At 39.1% G+C, this 22,624-nt stretch overlaps 1 protein-coding gene across 3 annotated transcripts; it reads right to left on the bottom strand.

The window, feature by feature from the left end:
* Positions 1 to 510: 510 nt before the first annotated feature.
* STIL (STIL, centriolar assembly protein) lies at positions 511 to 22,578 on the bottom strand. 3 transcript variants are annotated; one of them, XM_026086948.1, is made up of 16 exons: positions 22,408 to 22,578; positions 19,052 to 19,159; positions 17,117 to 17,232; positions 16,790 to 16,977; positions 15,548 to 15,795; positions 14,650 to 14,733; positions 14,439 to 14,525; positions 12,633 to 12,780; positions 11,365 to 11,474; positions 10,456 to 10,570; positions 8,540 to 9,604; positions 7,025 to 7,181; positions 6,011 to 6,236; positions 3,859 to 4,048; positions 2,968 to 3,221; positions 511 to 2,038 (listed from the first exon to the last, which is right to left on the bottom strand). In XM_026086948.1, exons 1-16 carry the CDS (start codon positions 22,488 to 22,490, stop codon positions 1,210 to 1,212), a joined length of 4,008 nt encoding a protein of 1,335 aa, XP_025942733.1. In that variant the 5' UTR covers positions 22,491 to 22,578; the 3' UTR covers positions 511 to 1,209. The 3 variants fall into 3 exon arrangements, with proteins under 3 accessions (XP_025942733.1, XP_025942735.1, XP_025942734.1); XM_026086950.1 differs by lacking the exon at positions 22,408 to 22,578 and adding an exon at positions 20,444 to 20,637; XM_026086949.1 differs by lacking the exon at positions 22,408 to 22,578 and adding an exon at positions 20,099 to 20,295.
* Between the last annotated feature and the right edge of the window lie 46 nt (positions 22,579 to 22,624).

Below are 22,624 nucleotides of genomic sequence, written 5' to 3'. Positions count from 1 at the left end.
TTCCAATGCCAATTTCTAGTCTCCAAGATCAAGAGGTCAGAACTAAAATATGTTACACCAAAGCAACACTTGCTGAGCTCTGTTGTCAGAGACAGTACTGTCAAAAGCACATTTTGTCAAAACCCAGCACCGGGTGAGGTCAGTTTTCCATTACCAGTAGGATATAAAGTAACCTACAAAGCATTATAATCACAAGAATATCTACTACACCTAAAAATTGAACAAAAGTCAGTCTTCGCAGAAGTGGAATATTTAAACAATGAATAATTTAGCAAATTGAGAAATTCAATATTACTATTACAGAATTATAAAAAAAGCCATTTCAGTAATGACAGACTAATTTGTATGTTAATGCAGAACAAAGTAAATCAATTATTTTGCTTACCCCGCCACCCAACACCAGAATTCTTGAAAAGTTCAGCACCAGGTGACACATTCTCACACTTCTAGCTAGCCATTCTAAACAATGACTTGGAAGTGACAAGTGTCTTAAATAAAGGCTACATCAAGTAACTAAAGTTGTTTTTTTAATGGAATCTTTGACCTTTATGATCAATATGTACTTTTTAAATAAATAGAAAACATTCATTCAGGAAAAAATTGCAAAAGTTATAAAAGTGCTAATGTTTCAAATTTCCTTACAAGATTTTTATGATATATACAGAATCTGTTACATGTGCCATCTTGTCTGAAAAGAAAAATTTATGCAAAATAAGGCCATGGTTACATTTCCCTTCCCACCCCACACAAACCCACACACATACAGTAATCCAATCTGAGCAAACTTCTAGAAATTAGTGCTTTAACTCCGTTACCTCCTGCTCTGCCACACACGGTATCTATGGCTCACAGCTAGCATAAACAAGTAAAAGTCAGTGTTTAATAAAAGTCAACAGAAGAGCATTTAAGTCTCATTATTAAAAGCACAGAGTACATCATCTGCTCAAGTTATTCCAAGCTGATTCACCTTTCAGATACWTAAATACGTTTAATTGTAAACAAAAGTGCACACATATTTCAATGCTGGTCAGCATCAACTAAAGCATTTACCGGTAGCTGTCTCAGAACTAGACTGAGAAGCTCAGTTTTGCATGCTTTATTTGTTGCTACAAGTGAYCTCTCAAAAAATAGCTTAATCCTTGGTTTCCTGCAGTCTAAATAGGAATCCCTCTTACATTTGAAAGAGTGGTTACAAGTCTTAGGAGATGGTCAGAACAACTTTGGCAACTGCCTGAGTTGCTTTACATCAAGAATGGTGCCAACAGAATTTATGCTGTCTGAATGGTTTAATGTTTCAAGGGCTGGTGCATGTAGTTTTCCAGGGAAGACCTGAATATCTCCTACATCTTTCCTGCCAGGTTGTTCAGTGAATTCGACCTTTCCAGGTAGCAATTTGTTTTTCAATTTTAAGTCCTTTAAAATCTGAATTGAGTTTTCATTTGATTTATCTGCTCTGGGAGGAAAAAATTCATTTGTAATATTTCTAAATACAGGGCTGTTTAATTCTGGTGGAGAAGCATTATTAGTCGCCTCTCTGCTGTGACTTTTTAGACGAATGGGAAGTCTTTCATCAGTTCTTTTGGAAAGTTCAGTCCAGCAGTTGTAGCCTTCCAACACACGGGTAAAGTTTTTGTCCAACATGTTTTCACTCTTGACAGTGCCGGTATTGCTGCCTTGAACCTGAAGTTCCTCTTCATCCTCACTACTGTCATTGCCCTGTATCAGTCCGTATCGCTTCATGTACTTCTTTGTTGCAAAAGACATATTGTTTGGTGAAATTAAGCTAAGACCCACCATGCTCTTGTCCATACTTGTATGCAAGACATCTTGGAAAGAAAAATCTGCAGGAGGATTTTGGCCTGAGTGACTAAGAGAAAGTCGAGATAGTTGATTTTCACTGAGATACTTGAGTGCTATAGCATTTGCTTCCATGCTCAGATCAGCTACATTAGGAGTTAAGCCACACATGCTGACATTGGCAAATGACATATAATTTAGTCCAGGAACCACTGCTTCAGGATTTATGCATGCTAAGATGCTGAAATAAAGCATCAAAAAAGTTAGTTTAGCGTTATATGTGAAAGTATTCTCCATTTCACAGTCTAATTTGATAATTTCACTTTGCTCACTATGTTGATTTCTCCTTCTTTCCAAAGGATATAGCTCAGGCTGCTCAGTGCTCAGATCATACATTCAGCACATACTAAAAAGCAGCTCTCTAGCAAGTCACACCTACATTATCCAAATACTGTTCTAGAGAACTAATGATATTCCCTTCTGATTCAATACTGACCACAACCCTAGTATCAAGAATGACCAGCTTCTGGCAGTTTTAGAGCTTTTTTTTTTAAAAGCAGGTTCAAGCTGTTGGTCTATTCTACTCAGTGAACGTTAACACTAGGTGCCTTTGACCTTAAGACTTATTTATATGATATCATCCAACCCAATATTTATATCTAGGTAAGATACAAGTCCATAACTAAGACCAAGAACATCTTTCTCCACCGCATGTTAATTCCAGAATTTTTACAGGGAACTCTGGAAAAAATACCTGTTTCCAGAAGCCTGAAAAGTTCTAGTTTTTGAAGGCATCCTTCAAACAAGAAAAATATTCATTCATACTCATTTGCTACACTCATTTCTTGTATACATTAGGTATCTAGTTTAAAGGCTGGAAGGACAAGCTCTGGTATATTGATGCCATTTAGTACACGCTCTACACATCAGTGAAGCCAAACTCCTGGTGCTCCTAGAGCTACTTGTGTCATATTTAAACAAATAGAGTTTGCTAGCAGTACTCAAATCTATCTGAAAGATATAACATGAGCTAGCATTTCAAATTCGCGCAGGAAATGCTAGTTCATGTTACCAAACATCTATCTCCTTTGGCAGTGAATACAGTCTCTTGAAAACCAACCTTGAATTTTGGCTGGATCTAGAAATTACTACTCAAAAGCAGTATTTTACCTGGCATTCTCCACTTTGTGCATATTTTTCTTCATTTCACTGGGTGATTCAATTGCCACTCCAAGATTCCGCAATTGCTTGAGTGTAGCACTAATCACACCCTCTTTATCCATCATATCCGTGTCAGACTTCAAGTCCCTTTCTCTTGCATCATCAATATTCTGATACCTAGGACCACCATCATTAACAAACCCTGCTTCCACAGGCAAACAATCTTGTTCTTCAGAGGACTTCAAGAGCTGGTTTACTTGGCCCTAGAGAAAAGGAGAGCAGGGAAAAGACCACATAGGATTCTGGATTAACATAACTCCTGCATGTTATGATGTTTTTGTCTATTTTATTCTTATACAACCTACAATGCAGCTGAAAAGGTTAATAGTGTACTTTGACAGACAAGCCAAATTTGGATTCAGTTCATATACATTTATGTAAACTCAAGCAGTGTAGTGAAATACTGAAATACCTTGCATTTCAAGATTTCTGTAAGAGTCTGCTCTCAATTTAAAAACACGGCAAGCTGCTATTCTTCAAGATAAAAGCATCTGACCCTTAAGCACCTTTGGGGTAAAATGTTGGGTATTATCATTTTAAAGGGCATTAGCCAGGCAAAGTTATCAGATGTGCTTAGTATTATCTCTAAACTACAGAATTATTTGCTAGGCAGTAGACAAAACTCCATGTATGCACAGAGGATTAAAGTACACAATAACTATTTAAACCATAAAAAGAGCCAAAAATTTAGCTCGAAGTATTTTTCTGCAGAGCATAACATACACTTTTGAAAACTACATGCAGTTTTCAGTCATGCCAATGCCAATACCACATCATAACTTCAGTACTGCTGTTGTGACTGTTGYATTCAACTCAGAATATCAAATTTAAATGAATTACCAGCAAGTCCTGGTAAAGCTTCTGATCCTTCTGATCCTGGGGTAGCAAGGAGACAGGCAGCTCTGGGTTTTGCTCACTTGTTACCACCGTATGGTTGCTCACTCCCTCTGTTGGCTCTTTCTGTAAAGACATGCTAATACTTCCTTCAAACACTGAATTCTGGACAAGTGCTTGGGAAACATCCATATTTCTGAAAGAGAACATTGAGATAGCCAAGATATTTCCTTGAAATAGACTCTAAGAGGTATCACTATAGGTACTGTATCTTTTCATGAGGACCAGAAGAGGAGAAAAAAAATGAGTCTYAGGAATAAATTCCAACATTTCTTGGTTTGTCTTCTGCTTGAGACTTTGAAAGAAGAAAAATGACTGCAGAAAGGAGCCGAAGTGATTTGAGGACTGGAGAAATATACGCTGTAGAGTGAAACGACAAAAGCCTGATTAGTTTTCCAAAATACGATTTGAAAACAGTGTTGGCTTCTGTGCCTCAGCCAAAACTGAATGAAGTTCTGTGAGTCAATATGGTAAGACTAACCCCAAATGTTCAATAATTATTTCATCTGCTTTAAAGTTTTCAGCATTTTTATTGACATTTACTTTGGAGTAATGTATTTTCCATATGTCTGAACYATGACTTATTAATTCAAAAGTAAGTTTTACAAAGGTGAACAATGTGTTATCACTGTGGTATTTAAAGACACTAGCCAACTTCTCAAAGGCACTGTCACAAATATGCACATAAATGATGCACACCGAGTACTGAGAACAAAGTCCAAGTTGAAATATTTCTCTAACAGATTTGAAAGAGGAACTAAAACCTATCTGGAACTCCAATTTTTCACACAAAAAGGGTAAATATTCCTGAGCGAGTTACAACAAGATACTCTGCAATCCTTTTAGCTAGCTGGTATATCTATATTGTATGGTACATTGTATTAACTCGTGAGACCAGACATGTCAAAAATACTAACATACCAAAGAGATCCTTAGGTGACCCTCCTTCTTCTTCCTGTCCCTCCTCAAAAGACAAGTGTAAGATAATGGAATTTCAGAACCTAACTGATCAATTGCCTGTGTTCAAAGTGATAAGACTTAAATTGTGTGCCATACTAGATAGTCAAAGCAGGTTATCAACTGATAACTAGTTTTACTGCTACCCTAGCAATTACTCATCATTCCCCAAAATGCCCCCCTTAAAGAAATCTGAGTGGTACTCTACATTCTTACTATAAGATACTCGAAGACATTTTACACATGCATAAATCCAAGCTGAAAAAGAACCTTAAGATGGCATCTCTCTAAAATGAGATGTTCAAAAGACTGATTTGAATCAATAACACTTACAGTAGCAGTATACATTTGCAGATAATACTGTAATCAAGGACTATGAATATTTAAGTGATAGCTTAATCATTAGCATCTTCCCCAAGATGATTACTTTAGAAACTTAGTTTAACTGGAAAGGTATTCTCCCCGCTTTGGCTTTTTATATTCATAGAGAATATTAGATCATTAAGCTCCAAACTGTTGAGCTATTCCCTGTGTAAAAATAATATCCATATACAGAATTTAAAATATTTTTAAATCACTTTTCAAATTAGATTGAGATTGGTTGCTGCAACATGAAGAATCTGTGTTTAAAAATAAGGAAGATGATATCAAGTTGGCACCTGCATTCAGTATACAAATTTATAGTGATTAGTTATGAAATGTACAGGAGTTCCAGGGATAGATATATAATCCTAAGTCCTCATCTAAACCCCTCATAATTGAAAGGGTTCTGAACACTGACAGAGAAAAGTCACTGTAGGAAAACAACTGACTACAGTAATGTCCCCTTTCTCCTCAGGATTAAAGGTAAGAAAGGGAATGCTGTCAGCATGGTATGTGCTTTTCCAAGTTAAAGGCTTTTGCCACCAACTGCTCCTGATCAGTAGGTTAGCTAAATGTCCATGACTGATGAAAACTCTGAAGTCAATTGTGTTCTGGTTAACTGTACAACTTGAGGCATGATTGAAAAAATTAAGGGAAAGAACACAACAACTGAAGTCAGGTGACCATTCATAATTTCTTTAAAAAATATGAAAAGGTAATTACTTAAGAAAGGCAGTTTAGCTTATTGTACGAACACAAGATATTTCTGGTTACTTACTGGACTGTATTCTGATGAGTTCCTTCTTCAACAAGATGAATACTGTCTACAAAACTGGGCATGTCCACAACCTTTAAAGAAGAAGCAATACTTGTATTACTTGCATCTTGCTCRGCATTAATTGAAATGCTTATATCTTCCTTAGAAATTTCTGCATCTTCTTTCTTCCCTTGTGGTATGGACTCTTCTTGTTTTTCAGAGGGTGTATTCCAAAATAAGCTAGCACCTAGAAGAGAGTAATTAGTGATTTACCATTTAGGAAAGTCATTATCTTCTGAGATACTTTGGCTTCCCCAAACTAGAGGGATCATTTCCTCACATTCAGTCTATTTTTCACCATTTTAGAAGTGCTTTAAGGTTTAGAACAGCCAAGAGTTGCCAAAACAACATTCACGTGCTAGTGTCTTCCAAAGCATGCATTTAAAAAAACTGACTGAATTGAACTATTTTATACTTGCATTCGACCTCGATCCAGTTTGAAGAGGAAATTTCCTCTAGATTAACCACATCTTCCAAAGGCTTAACAAACTGATACATTAATATGTAGCCAGTCACAGCTGCATAACTTTCTAAAATTAAGGAGAATTCAGTCTGCTTCCCTCCCCAAAATAAATACATCATGATTTACAGAAAACACATTATCAATAACACATTTAATAGAATATCASATAGGATGAAAACTACCACTTTTGAAAATATTGTATTAATTACAAAAATAGTTTGGGCTTTTTCCTTCAAATAAGTCACAATTTAAAATACAAAACCTTGCTGAAGCTATCAGGAAAAAAGTCCTCCAGCAACAGCAGTCACTGGCATTGCAGTCCAAAAGTCAAAAGCAGCTCCAGCCTCAACTTGCAAACACTAGCTAAAAAACTTCCGAGACATTCCAGGTTTTTTTGGCACCTAGACAGATGTTTGTGTGTGTTAAGCATTTCTGCAAAACATTTCTTCCACATGCAAAAAAAAGCAACATCCAGAAAGTGATGCAAGTCTATTCTTTAAGAACAGTATTACCTGTGCTCACAGCAATGCTCACACTTTTTCTCATGTGCAAATCCGGTGCAGACTGCGTTTCCATAGTAACTAATTCCACTTGCTTCTCAGGCTGCAGAGCATTGCTAGCTGTAGCTGCTTCAGAGGAACAAGCCTGAGCTTCCAATAAGCGTTGGATCTGTAACAGTCATCAGAATGGTATAATTTGTACAGTAAAATATAATAAAGTATAATAGGCAACACTGAATTATTAAATTTGCCTTCTCTAAGATCTGGATTCAAATTCAGACTGCGCTGCCACAGAAGTCTGATAACATTCCAGTTCTCAGTAGTGCATGCAGCATGAATCAAAATATTAATTTTGATGTTGGCAAAGCTAGCAAATAAAAGGTTTTATGCATACTGGCAGAATACACAAAGACAACTCAAAGCCTATTTGCACTACACTTGCTGAAAGTATTCTTTTTTTGTCCTTTTCATTCACATACAAGGCCTATTACTCACTTAAGAGCCAAGCATTTTGTTCACCAACTGTCCTTACTCCACGCTAGATCAACTTGGTTTTAATTACAAAATTAAGCACTTGAACAACAAAATTATGGTTGCCCAGGCAATCTTAACTCTACTCTGTCTGCACCTACCCCGTTCACTGATTAATTCACAATATTTCTCCATGGCACTGTAACAGTAAAGACTATTAATGCATTTACACAATAAAGAGGAGGGGTTTCCCCCCCTCACTCACAACCCATGTTTTGAGAGCTTGATTTTACATACAGGAAATCTATTTAAAGCATATTTCAGTTGCAATGTTCTAGTTTAAAGCAGGAAAAACATGTACTGTATGCAATTGCACCAACTTTCCTATTCCTATCAGTCATCACCAGCAACAAGGTTTAAATTCTGGATCTTCAGCCCCAAATCATACCCTGCGAAATACAGGGCCAGCAGTGTAAAAGGTTACTATTTTGAATGAACTTAATCTGGTATTCAAATAGAACCTACTGGGACAACCCAAAACCAGTTTTCTAGCCCCGCAACAAATACCTGACAAATATTGCCAGTCTGCTGCAGAGAGACTATTAAAGTTTTCTAAGAAATAGCCTTAAAAGCCCAGGAAGCTGCAGGCTTGAAGGTGGACAAAGTAGCATGCTAGTACACACTGTGCTTTACCTGTATACTTGCAATAATTCCAAAGTTTATGGACCAAGCAGTAAAGTTGTTTTTAGACAGAAATATAATCAACTTAGATTACAGAATAGTCTGCTAAAATGGAAATAATCATGTTATAGAATTATAGCAAAAAATGCAAGAATCTAATTATGAAAGAGTTAAGTCATTTTCATTTGTTTTAAGGGACAGTTAGTGTTAACCAGGACCCCCCAAACTGGTCCTGGTCTTGCAGGCTCTTTTGTCCCCAGGAGAATAGCTAACAGTTAATTTTCTTAATTCCTCTATGAGGAGAGAGAGGGGAAGGATTTCAAAGCATATTTAAACACTAGGAGGGCAGAGGAGAAAGCAGCCATTTCAACAAACCTGAGCTTGAAGCAATTTTAGTTGTCTATCTTGTTCTGTAAGAACCCGGTAAGCATCTGGAGATAATCCCATCATTCCATTATCTGATCCTGTTTTAGAAGCAGGCATGTGTGTGCACAGTGAATGTGCTGCACAAAACTGCAGACTACAGGGGCTTGCACTTGAAGGAAGCCTTACTCCAGGCGATAAGCTATTATCAAGAGAACAGTTCCCCATTTTCCCATGATATCCCAAGCTTATAGGGCTACTTGTGGTATATCCTGTATTGCAGCAAATATTTGGACAAATGATATTTTGATGGAACGCTGCACATGGATTCTCTTGAGCCGCCTCTGACTGGATTTCTGCTCCTTGTTTGGGGCTCATTTTTCCCATTCGTTGCCATGAATTTATTGGATTACATTGGACCGGACCAAGAAACTGACAACTGCATGCACTGGCTGGACAACAAGATGGCACCTGAACAGGCACCTGCAGTTCTGATGGTCTTCTGCAGTTCTGTGGTGAAAAAGCTGGGCTGTGGAGGAATGGTTGTGCAACACAAGGAAGCTGCTTGGAAYTGGATACTGAGGTTCTTCTAACAGGAGACTCTTCCTGCTGTGTGACTCCATCAGGATTTAACACAAGTCTTTCTGACAGCCTCTTGGGATGATGCACAGATGTATCTGGGGAAGGCCCACTACAGGGGGTGGAAGGAGAAGAGGAAGAAGATCCAGAACATTTTCTTGTTTGAGGACCAACTTTCCTACAGTGAGACTGTTGCTGTAGTTGAGTTTGCTTTCCCCTGGAAGCCTTTGAAGTTGCAATTTTCTGGCTTAAATGGCTTGGTAGCTGCCTCAAAGAGGAATCTCCTGTATTAGCTGCAAAGTTTTGTTTGTCATCAGAGCACTGAGCAGGGTAATACGTAGATCCCAAAGGCCATTTCTTTTTTATAGATGGATGTAGCACAGAGGGTAGACTTTTAGYATTTGAAGTGCCCACAGTTTTAGGCAACTGTCCTGATTCTATGAAGCTCCCATCCAAAACAAGGGAGAGTTCAGGAACTGAAGGAAAGATCCTAGTAACCTAGAGGGATGATGACAGAAGGAAGTTTTAAACCACTTGAATTCTGCCTTTCTGCTCTTCATATGCAGAATTTTCTAGTGTCTGTCAAAACGTTTTCATTTAAAAATCAACATAATTGCCTGATACCAGCTCCAAACTCATAACACAAAATAATTTTCTAAATATTGGAGAAACCAGAACCATAAAAAAATAGCAATAAGACCTCTAGGATCATCCTTAGAATGACTTTCATATGGAATAACAGCCATGCCTACCCAATTAATGCTCTTTCCCTTGTTGTCCTAGAGGGTATTTCAGAGTATGGATTTTTCCCCTTCAGGAAGGGAACTACATGCTCCTTGTTACTATTGTTTACCCAAATAAATAGCAGCACCCTTTAAGTCTCCAGTCAATGTAGGTCTAGGAGGATATAACAATTGCGAATTATCAAACGTGCTTTGTTGCAGATAATTTATGTTTAGACGCACTCCAGTAAAACAGGATAAACTAGAGGATGTTTTTTCTACCCAGAAACATGCAAGGATGTTTGCTGCCTCTTTCTTTGCCAAAGACACTGCAGCTTTCCTTTGTAACTGGTAGCAAGAGTCCCACAATAGAACCTGCTATCTCTGTTCTCAAACGCTGGCACACGTAAGAATTAAGATGTCTATACTGCTGGCTCAAAGGCAGGTTGACTAAGCAGGAGTTGGGATTTTTGGGTCCATTTCTTCAGTTCTGTTTTCTACCTGCTAACACTAACTTTTTACTTCTCAAATTTTATATTCTCCTACCTCCTTACACCTAGACAGCAAAACTTTTTTCATTACACCTTAAGATCTGAAAAGGCTAGAGGAATTATTTACTTAAGTTACCTGTTGACTCACTGGATGAGGACTTGGAATTGGTCTGGGGGACAAATCCTCATCTTCTACACCAGAGTCATGGTCACTTGCTGACAGCTTACTTGGTGAAGAGCCTTGGGGAGGACTAAAAAACAATATATGTCAAAACAAAAACTTTTGCATGTCAGATTTGACAGCTGTAATATGAACCTTCACATTTTTTTTACCACAAAGTCTACAGTGCAGTAGCAGGACCATTTTTTGAAGAAGCAGTTGTTATACATCTCTTTCATAGTTAGAGCTGTTTGCCATATGACACTCCCTGACTAAAGCCAAACAGTGAAAATTGAAATTTTTTAGGCAAAAAGATACTAACCCTACCTGCCAGCCTCCAAACATATATGCCCTTCAAATGTCAGTAACACTGAAGCAGTGATTTATGTTAAAGACAAAAAGTGCTAAGGTAAAGATTGTGATACTGCTTAAAGGAGAATAAAGGCCATCTTATAGCCATATGCGCAAACTTGGTGGATAAGGTAGTTTCCAAAATAACCCTTAAGTTTCAACCTACACAGGTCTCAGCTCTGAAAAAACAGAAGGAAAAATATTTTTAACCAGCTTAGGCAGACTGCAATTAGAGATTTGCTTCAAAGGAAGGATCTCACAGAAAGCTTCACAGAGTGAATTTAAGCTCCATCAGTAAAGTCTTTTTAGAAAGATGCACTGCAGGAATTGCAACCATCAATAAAGAGTAGAACCCCTAGCAGTTTCTCTAGAAATTTGGTCAACTTGACAATCTTAGTTGAAGAACATTAAACAAAGGCCCATTCACAGATTTTCATGCCAGAGAAGATCACTGTAGTTGCAGCTAAACTGACATGGTGCACAGCAGAGGCCAAATACTTTATTTTTGGTGTATAAATGATCAGAAAGATTTACCTTCTAATAGGAAGTTTCTTGCAGATCCTACTGAAGAACTCAGTTTCTGCATTTTGTTTCTCTGCACTCAGCTCAAACTGGATAGGACTCTTGTCTGAAGGTTCAACATTCTGAAATGAAATTCGCTGTTTATAAAGCATGCAATATTCAGTTTTTGACCACTGAGGTACTACTCAAAGGAACAGTTTTAGGAAAGCTTATATTTGATTATTTGTTGCCTGTCCTCTGCTTTCAATTCTCAATTCTTTCACCACTACAGGGAGGCAGGCAACTTCCCTTCCTGTTTCACATTGCTCCCCCTGCTACCCTGTAAAGCTGTTGGCCTAATTATAACCATGAGCAGATGCTTCCTTGCTGTAACTGCTTAGTTACTTCTTCCACAAACCTTCACCATTATAGCAACTGTTCTACTTTACTGCTGCAGACACCACAGCCGGGAGGGATTTGGAGACTATAGAAGCTCATCTCTGTTACTAAGAACCTTGTGAGTCTCAGGAAGCCAAGCTGAACCTAGGTTACCTGGGGAAGGCAGTCCTGAATATGACAAGGTGTTTGGGAAGGGAACATGAAGCAGAACAGCACAGGACACTACTCTAGCTGCTACTCTACCAGAACACAGGAGCATATATTGAACAGTCTAACAATTCAAATTCAGGTTCTGCCCAACCTAGAAAAGCATTTAAGCAACAGATTCCCTAAAATTTCTCAGATGTTACGTGCACTTCTCAGGCTAAGTATCAATGAAATGCTTTCAAAGAGTTACTTTGTGCAAAGATAAAATTGTTCTTGCTTTGTTACAGTAGCACAGCAAGAGATCTGCAGATTAGTAACCACCCAATTCCCTTTTGCATTCAATTTCCAGGAAAGCACAACTACCTAGAGTTGCTCTCCGGAAAGAAATAGCCAGTAAGCACACAGTATAGCAGACTCACAAATACTATAAGAAATCAGAATTTCTGCTGAGAAAACCAGAAGGTCACTAAGAAGGAGTACTATCAAAGTTGAACAAAGCATGCTGCATTTTAAAAGACAAATTCTTAATGCTATTAGAAAAATAAGCAATTGTGGACTTTGGATGTCATCCCTCAATTTGAGACAAACCCTGAATTTACAGTAACTGTTGCAAAAACTTTAGCTTTGTAGAGCTACATCATTTTCAAACACTGTAGTTTTGTTTGGGTCACATTAATGTGACTTCTTCTGTAAGTACCTAAAAATTGAATTTTAATGTAAACTACCACAATGCAGTAGGAAACCAAGCCACTTACTTTGTAGAGGTGTACTGTTTCATTGCAAGTTAAGAGCTGAAACCCTAGTTCAGTCTGTCCACTGCACGGAACGCACTCATAAAATTCTGGTTCCTTGTGTGTCAACGAATAAAGCACAACAAGAAAACTCCCAGATTCTGAAAAAACCCTAAAATTAAAGAAAACAAAAAACATACATATTTAAAAAAAATCTTATTAAACAACAGGGAGGTGGTCCTTAGTTTCTCAATATATCAGGCACAACTATCACAGTTTAGCAAACTGATGAGTCACCATTTGCATTTTGAGCTGTACTGAGCTATAGAAAGTAGTTGACTATGACTGCTGCCATATATAAGAATTAACGCAAAGTACAGAAATAGTGAAAATGATTTTTCTAGATCCTTTAGGATCACTTAGTACTTTAAATGAATTCCTGGAAGGCTTCAATCTATTATTGTATAGACAAAAGCATCCATTTTTCTAACAGATTGTGTAAAAATGATATTGTGATTATTTGATAATTCAACAGAAGTCATATCTTAAAGACACTTAGTGTTTCAGTTATCCTTAAATATTCAATGTTCTTCGATTTTAAAAGAAAACAAAAAGAAATATTTAGGAGAATTATACTGAAGTGTTTTCTACAGGTACAAAACAGTGAGTAAAGGCATTCAATATTTAAAACAAAAAAAGATCAAGAACAATGAAAACAGCAATGTGGATTTCCAGAAAAAGGTACTACTACTTTCAGAGTAATTTTTCTTTTTTTAGCATTTGTAATGTGCTTTTTGTTAAAAATTATATCTGTGATAGAGAAAGCAGTAAGAACAAGATGCTTGAAAAGCACATTCACACACAACTTAAATTATTCTTACATCTTAAGAATTAAAAATTTATGACACAGATTAAAGAGTCTGCACAGAGGTTAATTCTGTTTGCATGGTTCACTGAATCAGCCTAATCCACTTCCAAGATGGCATCAGTGAAAGTTAATGAGTCAAGCATCTAACTTGCCTGTCTCAATCATACAATCTAATTGGGCCCTTATCTGCATTTTAGGGTAGTTAAATTCTTCAGGGAAAAAAATCTGTTCAGTAATTACAAACATGCATTCAAATGTAGTTAACATTTTTATTTCATAATTTAAAAGCAAGCATGGTTGACCAGGAATTTTAATATATCAGCATATATGAAAATTTTATTTACCTGAAGAACAGTTTTAAACCACAGTTAAACACTAACTCCCTTACAGAATCTCACAAATGTTACAAGTGAAAAGATGTAGAAAATGAAGAATTATTTACTAATATAACAAAGCTAAAATCACAAGCTACATAAATACAATACTTAGCAAGTATTAACAAGACAACATTAGCTGCAAATCCATATACTTCATTGGTTAGATACCAACCAGTGAGAAAACCTCTGTCAAAGAAAGCACTCATGAGAAAAGTTCAAACCCCAAACCAATGCCCCCCCACCCCACCTTCCCCCCATATAAACTGAGGTTTCCTACTTGCTGATTCTTATCATTAAAGTCACAGCATTTTAGTTTAAATACTAATACTTACTCTCTTCAGTCTTTGGAACATTAGCACAGCTTTCTAACACTTTGTAGTTTTACTTTTCAGAAAATTAGTGATGGGTAAGACAGACAGAAAGAACAATTAAAACAGATAATCCTATTTCCTATTTAACACAGGAATCACAGAATTCCCCCAAATATCCTTGAACAGAGCCAATATTGCATCAGGCATGTGCATGAGTTTGTGGGGGATACATTTAAGCAGTCAGTAGTTTGTTTCGTAGATCAAAGTCACTTGCCTTTCCTGAATTGAAGAGCTGAATAAATACCGCAAGCAACAGGCCCAGACTTGAGGACTACAGATATGGGTAACTCCACTCAGCCAACTAAAAGTAAGAAGAAATATCCAATTAGAGAGTTACATTACCAAGCTTCCACTGTGTACTCATTCAAATACATCTCAAATCAATAGGTGCATTAAGCTAAAACTGCACAAACATTGCCACTTACACTCCAACTAATGGTAGAGCATAAGCCTTGGGATCAGACTCAAGCAGCAAAAGTAGTTTTCGTGTCTGGTCCATAGTAAGGTAGCTGAAACAAAGCAGAAATTTGTTGTTGTTGTTGTTTTTAATAGTTTAGTATTTTAGAGCTCAAATAGCTTTTTAGAAAAAAACTGCAAGACAAATGCATTTTTAGAAAATACTGCAAGAAAAGTTTGTAAACAATAAAATTCAGACCATTCCTCCACACTTACAGGAACTCTTCAGCTTTTCATCAATTCCCTACATATCAAAGCATTATTATGTACATTTACTTAATATTCCACTAGTGCCAATGAATCCAGAAGTGAAGTCATGTTAAATTTGAAGAGTAACTTTCAGAGAGGGATTCACAAGGTCCCTCTCCAAATAAAGTGGTAGTCAAGTGCTTAAAGTGCTTAAAATTACTTCACTGATCTATACTTCAGTTCATCCTATTGGTAATCAGTCAGAAGGAGGATTTCCCCAACACCACCTTATAAGCATGATAAGGACAGTAAGTTATTTTTATTAGCATTCACCTAATTTTCATTTTAGGGACAGCACTGATGTTGTTTAAAAAGCTGGATGCTCTTAWAGTTATTTTGTTAGCTAAAAGCATCTTATTCCCCTCACCTGTCCCACACAGGAAGGTCCTTCTACTGAAGTCAAAAGCACGAACTCCTGCTGAACAGTTCAAGATTTTTGCACTATCCCTTTTCCTGTTTCTGTATTAAATTTTTCTAGGTATTAGAAATTATGCTCTTTTAATTTCAGTTAGTTTATTAAAAAGCAAAGCACTGGTTGAGATCTCTCCCTCTCTGGTTTTAAGAAATGCAACCAAATGGCACACAACTTCGACAGTTTTAGCATTAACCTTTACTTACCCACATTTGTAAGTTCCTTGAATTTGTGCAATATTCATAGGACTATTCAAGTTTCTTGCTAAGGCTGTGGGAATAATTGGGACAGGCTTCAYAGGGGTATATTCTAAGATATTTGCTGCAGTAATAGAAGCCCAATGAAAATTAAAATTTAGATTATCCAGGTTTTCTGTGAAAACAATGTGAGCTCTAATGATGAGCAGTTTAGAAAGATCCAATGAGTCTTTACTGCACAGACTGTGCTGCAGACCCTAGAAGTTGGAGGGGAGGAAAAAAAAAAAAGTTAAACAGACTTGGTTTCATATCACTACCACAACACAATTTGTATTACAGTGGAAACTTAAATCATCCATCATAGCTAGTATTGCAATAGGCACTGTGTTAAAAAATTAATCCAGGTCTCAAAAGTTGATAGCTATGCTGAATACAATGAGTAATAATGTAAAATAGATCCAAAATTATTAAACTTTGCATATATTAGCACTGCTTTATTYGACAAATATATTTGAAAACATGAGGTTACTCAAATTAAATAGAAACTAATAAAATAACAGGCAACTAAAAGGTTCAAGGTGATGTGTTAAAAYTTACTTGCATTCAATAAATTTGTATCTTAAATGTGGGTGTATCATGAGAAATCTTAGATGGAAAGCAAGACTCAATTTATATTATAAAAATATACACAACAATAACTATAGGTAAATGTTTATAGGAGTGGAAGGTGTATTTACTAGACTGTACATCTACAACAGAGTACAGAAGAAACAGATATACGCTTCAGCTATATCTACTAGCCTACATGGATAAACAWTTTCTTGCAAGCCACTTGCCTAGCAATACTTTTTACCAACTGTTTGTACAAACACTGCAACTCCTTCATGATGCATTTAAAAGAAAAAGCTGCTTTTTCTGCTTTAAGTTTGTTGCTACCACAGTTGTGTTGCTCATTTTGGTGGTCAGACCAGCTGGAAAACTATGGCCAGAGAGCAAGTTTTTAGTTTGAGATTCAAGAGTGTGATCCTTAAATGTGTGAAGGTTACTCATTTTAATAGTTTCCAGTACGATCTTTAATGACAACCAAGCAGCTCATTTCATGCAACCAGGTAAAGTCTTCCTTCAGCCAAATCCAGTACCTGGATTTGTTTTCAGTTGATGGGGGCAGGGAGGGGGGAATCAAACCCTGTGCACTGTCCAATCTATCTGTAAGACAGTTTATTTAAGGGATCCAGAAGTTGCCAGGCTTACCTTAAAAGCCAAACTGATATCTTCAGCACTATGCACTATAATGTCATCTGAAGAAGGTCCCCAAGAATTAATTGTACATGGAATCAAAAAGTCTCCAGGAAGAGAAGCAGTTGGAATTTTGCCTGATCCACCAGCAACTTCTCGACCAGGATCAAAACGGTCTATCGTTACCATTATGCCTTCCCCATCTGGAAAGAAAAAAATCATACCAAAATTCCTGTCTGACCAAATGTAAAACATTATCTAAAGATCAGTAACTTAGTCTACTTGATAAAGGCTTGCTAACCACCCAGTATTGTCTGTCTGCCTGATTTTTTGAAAAGTTACCTTCATCCACTGCAAGAGTCCCAAGCAAAAAACAGGAAAATAATTGCTTTTCATTCTGCTTAGCATGACGATAGGCAAGACGCAGGGTCTTCTCCATTATAGATAATTTTGGGTTTCTAAGAAAAGACAATGAGCAAGTTTAACACCCAAATTATTTACAGTTTTGTTTCTTTTTTACAAAAAAGTGTTTTATATATTACAAGAGCTTCCAGGCCTTTTATTGTCTTATAAAAATAAAATATATAGAAACAGCCCAAAGTGCTTAACAGCAGAAAGGGAAAAATTAGCAACATTGTATAAAACTTTAATGGAATTTTATMTGGTGTTCTGTGTATGTCCTTAATCATTCATGTTTAAGAAAAACATATTTTAACTGGAGTGGCTACACAGAATGCACTGCAAGACCATTCCCCAAAAAGAAAATTTTGGGTTGACTAGCCAAGCAAACAAAGGGGAAATAATTCTTTCTGTGCAGAATAAATGAGGAGGAAAGAGAAGAACTTTTTCAGCTAAAGGGCAACATTGTTACAAAAACAAATAGAGATTAACAACTATGAATTATTTCAATAGAAGAAGGAAGAAGTTAGAAACACTAAGATCAAAACACACAACATTTAAATAGTCTCTTAAATTAAAACAACGGAATGGTCTAAAAAGCTTAACTAATTTTGACATGGAGTTTTCATTTTAGCCCAGTACTTAGTATAGATGCTTAAAAGAGCAAAGACTGGGCTCAATAACACATGAAGGTACACCTGGAGAAAAATAGATAATTACCAACATTTTTAAGTTAGTAAAAAATTAGTGACTAAGTTTGAAATCTAGTGCAGTTAATATATTGAGTTTATTTTAGCTTGATGTAGCTTATTGATTTTGACTTCTGGAGAGGTCAAAGTTGAAAGAGTGAAGCTACCAGCCTACACGAATACTGCAATGATGACTTAAATCCTGCCTGGTTGAGAATAACCAAGTGAAGTGCCTTTATAAAAATAAAAAATCATGATGACTATATTAAAACTGTCAGAGAGAGGATTATCAGGAAACATCCTCTAAAAAAGAAAAAAACTCAAATCACCAGGGCTGAAAATTAGACAACTGACCAGCAACAATGCCCATAGACTTTGCATGCTGTGCCTCACTGTCAAAACTTGGGGGCATGGGGGAGGAATTCAGCACCAAGGGCTTAATTTACATTCAGAGAACATTATGTGGCAAGGACATGCAGAGACCCTCTGATTTCTATGTAAAATCTAAAGGCTACCCACCTCTCAGTCAGTACTATCTATTGCTACAGAAATTAAATGTTTTATGTTCTTCCCCTACTCACAATGATATTCATAGATGTGCTTTAATACCTATAATAAGATTTTTACAACATCTATATGTAAATTATCCCTAAGTAATAAGGATCAGTTTTTACTCTCCACTTGTTTTATAAGTCAGGTTTGGTATTCCTTGCCCTAAAAATTCACAAGTGCTTCAGATTTGCATCTAGATTCATTCCAAATAAAAGAAATCAGAACTTTCAGTACTTAATCCAGATGTCTGAGTCAAATAAAATATTTAGTTTTAAGTTTTACTTGAAGCATGCTATTTGTATCCAACTGTCATAAACATTCCTGCTCATAGACATGGAAAAGCAGACTAAGAAAACAAGTATGCATTTACTTTTACACCTTTCCATTTGGGAAGGGAACTGAAAGAAATTGCAAGTTACTTCGGCATGAGGCACCTCAAACTCAATTGACTGTGATATACCACCAAAAGTGCAACCCTCAAATATTTCCAATGAAAAGCCCTATATACATACTCATGAACACACTGGCTGTTGCTTTTCCCTTTATGTCCCATACACCAGACTCAAAAGAGAAAAATAAACTATGAATCATAACATTCTTGATTTAACCACTAGTTGCCTTAAAAAGCTATTTATACCTGTAATAGCTGATATGTGAACCAATGACATCTCCCATAGGGAATGGGTCCCAAAGTGCACACTTTGACAAAGGAAAACTGAAAGGGACCATTCTTTCTGGAACAAATCTGGGGAGAAGACAGTAAAGAGAAGAAAGGAAAATGGATTTAGCTTAATACTTTAATATAGCATTTATCAAAATGGGCAAAGGAGTAAGCCAATAATAAAAACAAATAGGCTACATAAGGTTTTCTTTGTTGTTTTTTTTTTGTTTGTTTGTTTGTTTTAAGGTCCAGCCAATGAAGCAGAAACTTATGCCCTATGAAGTTGTCAAGGATATGAAACACAAAGTCAGTATGGAACATTCATTTTCCACTGGACAGCTCCTTCACACAATCCTAGAAGATGTAGAGGCCAAAATACAAGCCTGCAAGATACAGCTCATGAAATGAAGCTGTTCTAAGTACATCTCAGGGAAGGATAACAACAGGATACGTCATTAGAAACCTCCATGGTACAGAGAAAAAGAAAATCTTGGTTCAGCAAGCATAACACTAGGTCAACTGCCAAATGCCCTAGCAGTTTTACTCAGTATTTAAGGTCAGCATTCATTCCATTTAAGCTTTGAAGACTTAAAATAAAACATTGGCTTTAAAGTCAAACAAGTTGTGATCACACCTCAAACTGTCCTGAAGAAATTAACCTGTAGTCACAAACTGATTTACACACAGGATTTCATTTTAAAAGTCACATTAACTTTAAGTAAAATACTGAACACTTGGCCAATATCCCACTACTGTTTTATCAACGAGAACTTCCTTTGTAAGTATTTGAAGCTTCAACCTTTACCAAGGTGTTTTCTTTGTATTTCCCTGAGTCCTCAGGAAAAAACTCTACATTTATGGCTGCCCTGTAGGCAACTCACGTACATCTCTTATGCTTCCTACGATAGTTAACAGATTCCCGACAAAGGACAAATGCCCATCAAAATAGGTGCCTAATTTAGGCTTGTAACAGGGGAAATTTCTTCGGCTTTATGAGTGTTAAACAGGTTTATAAAGCCGCACCAGTTCCACAAGATTTTTGCAAACAGGCATCAGAAACAGTCAGGTCCTAACAGCCCGCGCTGCACTCGCAGACAGACATCGAGCCCGGCGTGTGACCCGAGCGGCTAGCGGCGATGCACCCTCGCAAGAAGCGGTACGGTGGACCCTTCCCGGGCGGGCTCCGTGCGGGGCGGCCGCAGCTCTGCCCCCTCCGCTCCCACTCCCGGGCGGCCCCTCCCCCACCCCGGCGCCGCAGGGGTCTGTCAGCGTGCCCCAATGGAGGAGGCAAGCGGCCAGTGACACCCCCTCCCGCAAGGCCTGACGACGGCCGCGCTCCCGAAGGTGAGGCACCGGTCACCGCCTCACCTGCCGCCGCCGCGGCCGCTCGGACGGCGGCTCAGCCCGTCCCGCCCCGCTCCGGCGCCTTCCTCAGCCGTGGACTGACCCCGCGCCCCGCGCCGCCAACTCCTCCYGGCCAATGGGAAGGCGCAACTAGCAGCGTTCCCGCCTCCCCCACCCCCTGGCGYCCAATCGGAGCGCGGCGGGGACCCGCAGGATGCACCAATCAAACCGCACCCCGGGGAACCAACCGCCAGCGCGCGCGCAGGGGATTTAAAAACGCAGCGTTCTTATAAACGGTCAGCGGGAGGGCGGGGAGCGCGCAGGCGCAGAGGCCGCGGCGTGGTTGCCATGGCAGCGCGGCGGGCCGCCGCCATCCCGGGCGCCGGCGGCGGGGAGCGGCCACCCGCGGCACCGCCGCAGGGCGCAGGCGGGGCGGCCGGCCTGCGCGTCGAGCCGAGCCCCGTACCGCGGAGGGGGAAGCGGGAGAGGAGAGGCTTCCCCTTGCTCACGCCTGTGCTCGAGTCCCCGTGGAGAAGGCCACAGGGAGGGAGCTCGTCCAGGCCACACCGACTGGCCACAGCCGGGGCCTGCGCGCCGGGCTGCCCCAGCTCTCACCGCTGCTTCCAGCTCCTATCAAACTACCACAGTTCCAGCAGCTCTTGCCAAACCTATGGCATGGATCAGAAGTGCCCTGCCTGCATGGTCCTACTGCATTAGTTAGGCCGAGGTGCCCCTCAGGCCTTGCTCTTTCAAAATCAGCCATCCCCGTGCGCCAACGATCCCACAAAGCTAATACTGAGCCACGTAAAGCGTATGGGTGGCTCAGTTATGATCTGGACACCAGGATGTTTGCGCAGCCTGGGTAAACTTTACCCAGGCACTTCCTTGTGGCTGCAATTGAGGTGTGGTTGCTGCCGCTCTTACRGCAGGTTGCAGGGTGCCGGTTGGGACAGCAGTTCCTGCACGGAGGCAGTTTCCATGGCAGCAATAAGGACGGCTGCTTTGCCCAAATCTCAGAAACCACATACTGCTCCAAGCAAGTATCCACAGTGTTTCTGTCTTGCGGGAAAGGCCATGAAATGCAGGTCAGCTGGATCCACACCAGAATATACAAAGTTCAACCAGACTAAACAAGCCAATAGAAAGAYGTAAATATACAGCCCATGCTCTACTTTTCAGATGTACCCGTGACTGATAAAATTTTAACCTAAAGCAGATTATTTAGCAATGTCAGCCACAGCAGTGCTTCGGGATCCATATACAACCCAACATACAGCCTACACTGGGCAGCAGGCACATGGCCATCTTGAAGAGGGAATGGTCTCCCTGTTGCTGAACTTGCTGCTGTGTTTCAACCAATGACAGTTATGGTTCATGCTATACAAACAGGGTATARGTGTCTGTGAAGAGCAGATATAGCATGGATAAGCCTGACATTGGACAAGCTGTGTATATGCATGGACCTGAATGGCAGTTTGATCATAACCACATGCTTGTTCTGTGCCCAAGGGTCCAATTCTGCATTTCTAATCAGCAAAATCCTCATCTGAAGCTCCAGAAAAAAAAGTAAAGTTGGGTTTTTTATCTGCTGTCATCCTGCTCCAATCCACTTCCACATGATCTCAGCCTCCAGTGTCACTCACTGCCTCTACCCTCCATCCAATCTGTAACTCCTATCACCCAGCTACTCTGGGACAGATGCTACTGACACCCTATGGTGATCCAAGGCTGAGAGAGAAAGTGGAAAACTGCTTGGCTGAGGCACTGCACCCTTTAGATCTAATGGAGTGAATTACACATGGGAAACTGCATAATGCACATAATGCACATAAAATATTAACACAATCCACTCCGCATCAGAGTAGGAGAGCAGAGCAACGCACAGCGCACTAGAACAGAGCATCGCCCATTGGAGCAGGAGAGAGCAATGCAGCTTCGGATTAGGAAGACAGTGCACTGCACACCGAAGTAGCAGTAAGAGTGTGCACCTGGGATTAGGAGGTAAAAGCATTGCACATGGGGTTAGAGGAGTGAGTTGCACAGTGGAGTAGCAGGACGCGGCATTGCTCATGGGAGCAGGTGAACGGTGCAATGCGCGCTGGAGTAGGCGAACGGTGCAACGCACATTGCAACAGGCGAACGGTGCACTGCCCGTTCTACGGGGAGAGCAGCGCAGCGCACGCTGCACGCTGCAGGGTCGCTGCC

The sequence above is a fragment of the Apteryx rowi genome, unplaced genomic scaffold, assembly GCF_003343035.1.
Source record: "Apteryx rowi isolate R43461 unplaced genomic scaffold, aptRow1 scaffold_7, whole genome shotgun sequence".
Lineage (NCBI taxonomy): Eukaryota > Metazoa > Chordata > Aves > Apterygiformes > Apterygidae > Apteryx > Apteryx rowi.
Note: the sequence above shows the minus strand (reverse complement) of the source record. Positions and strands in the feature narration are given on the sequence as shown.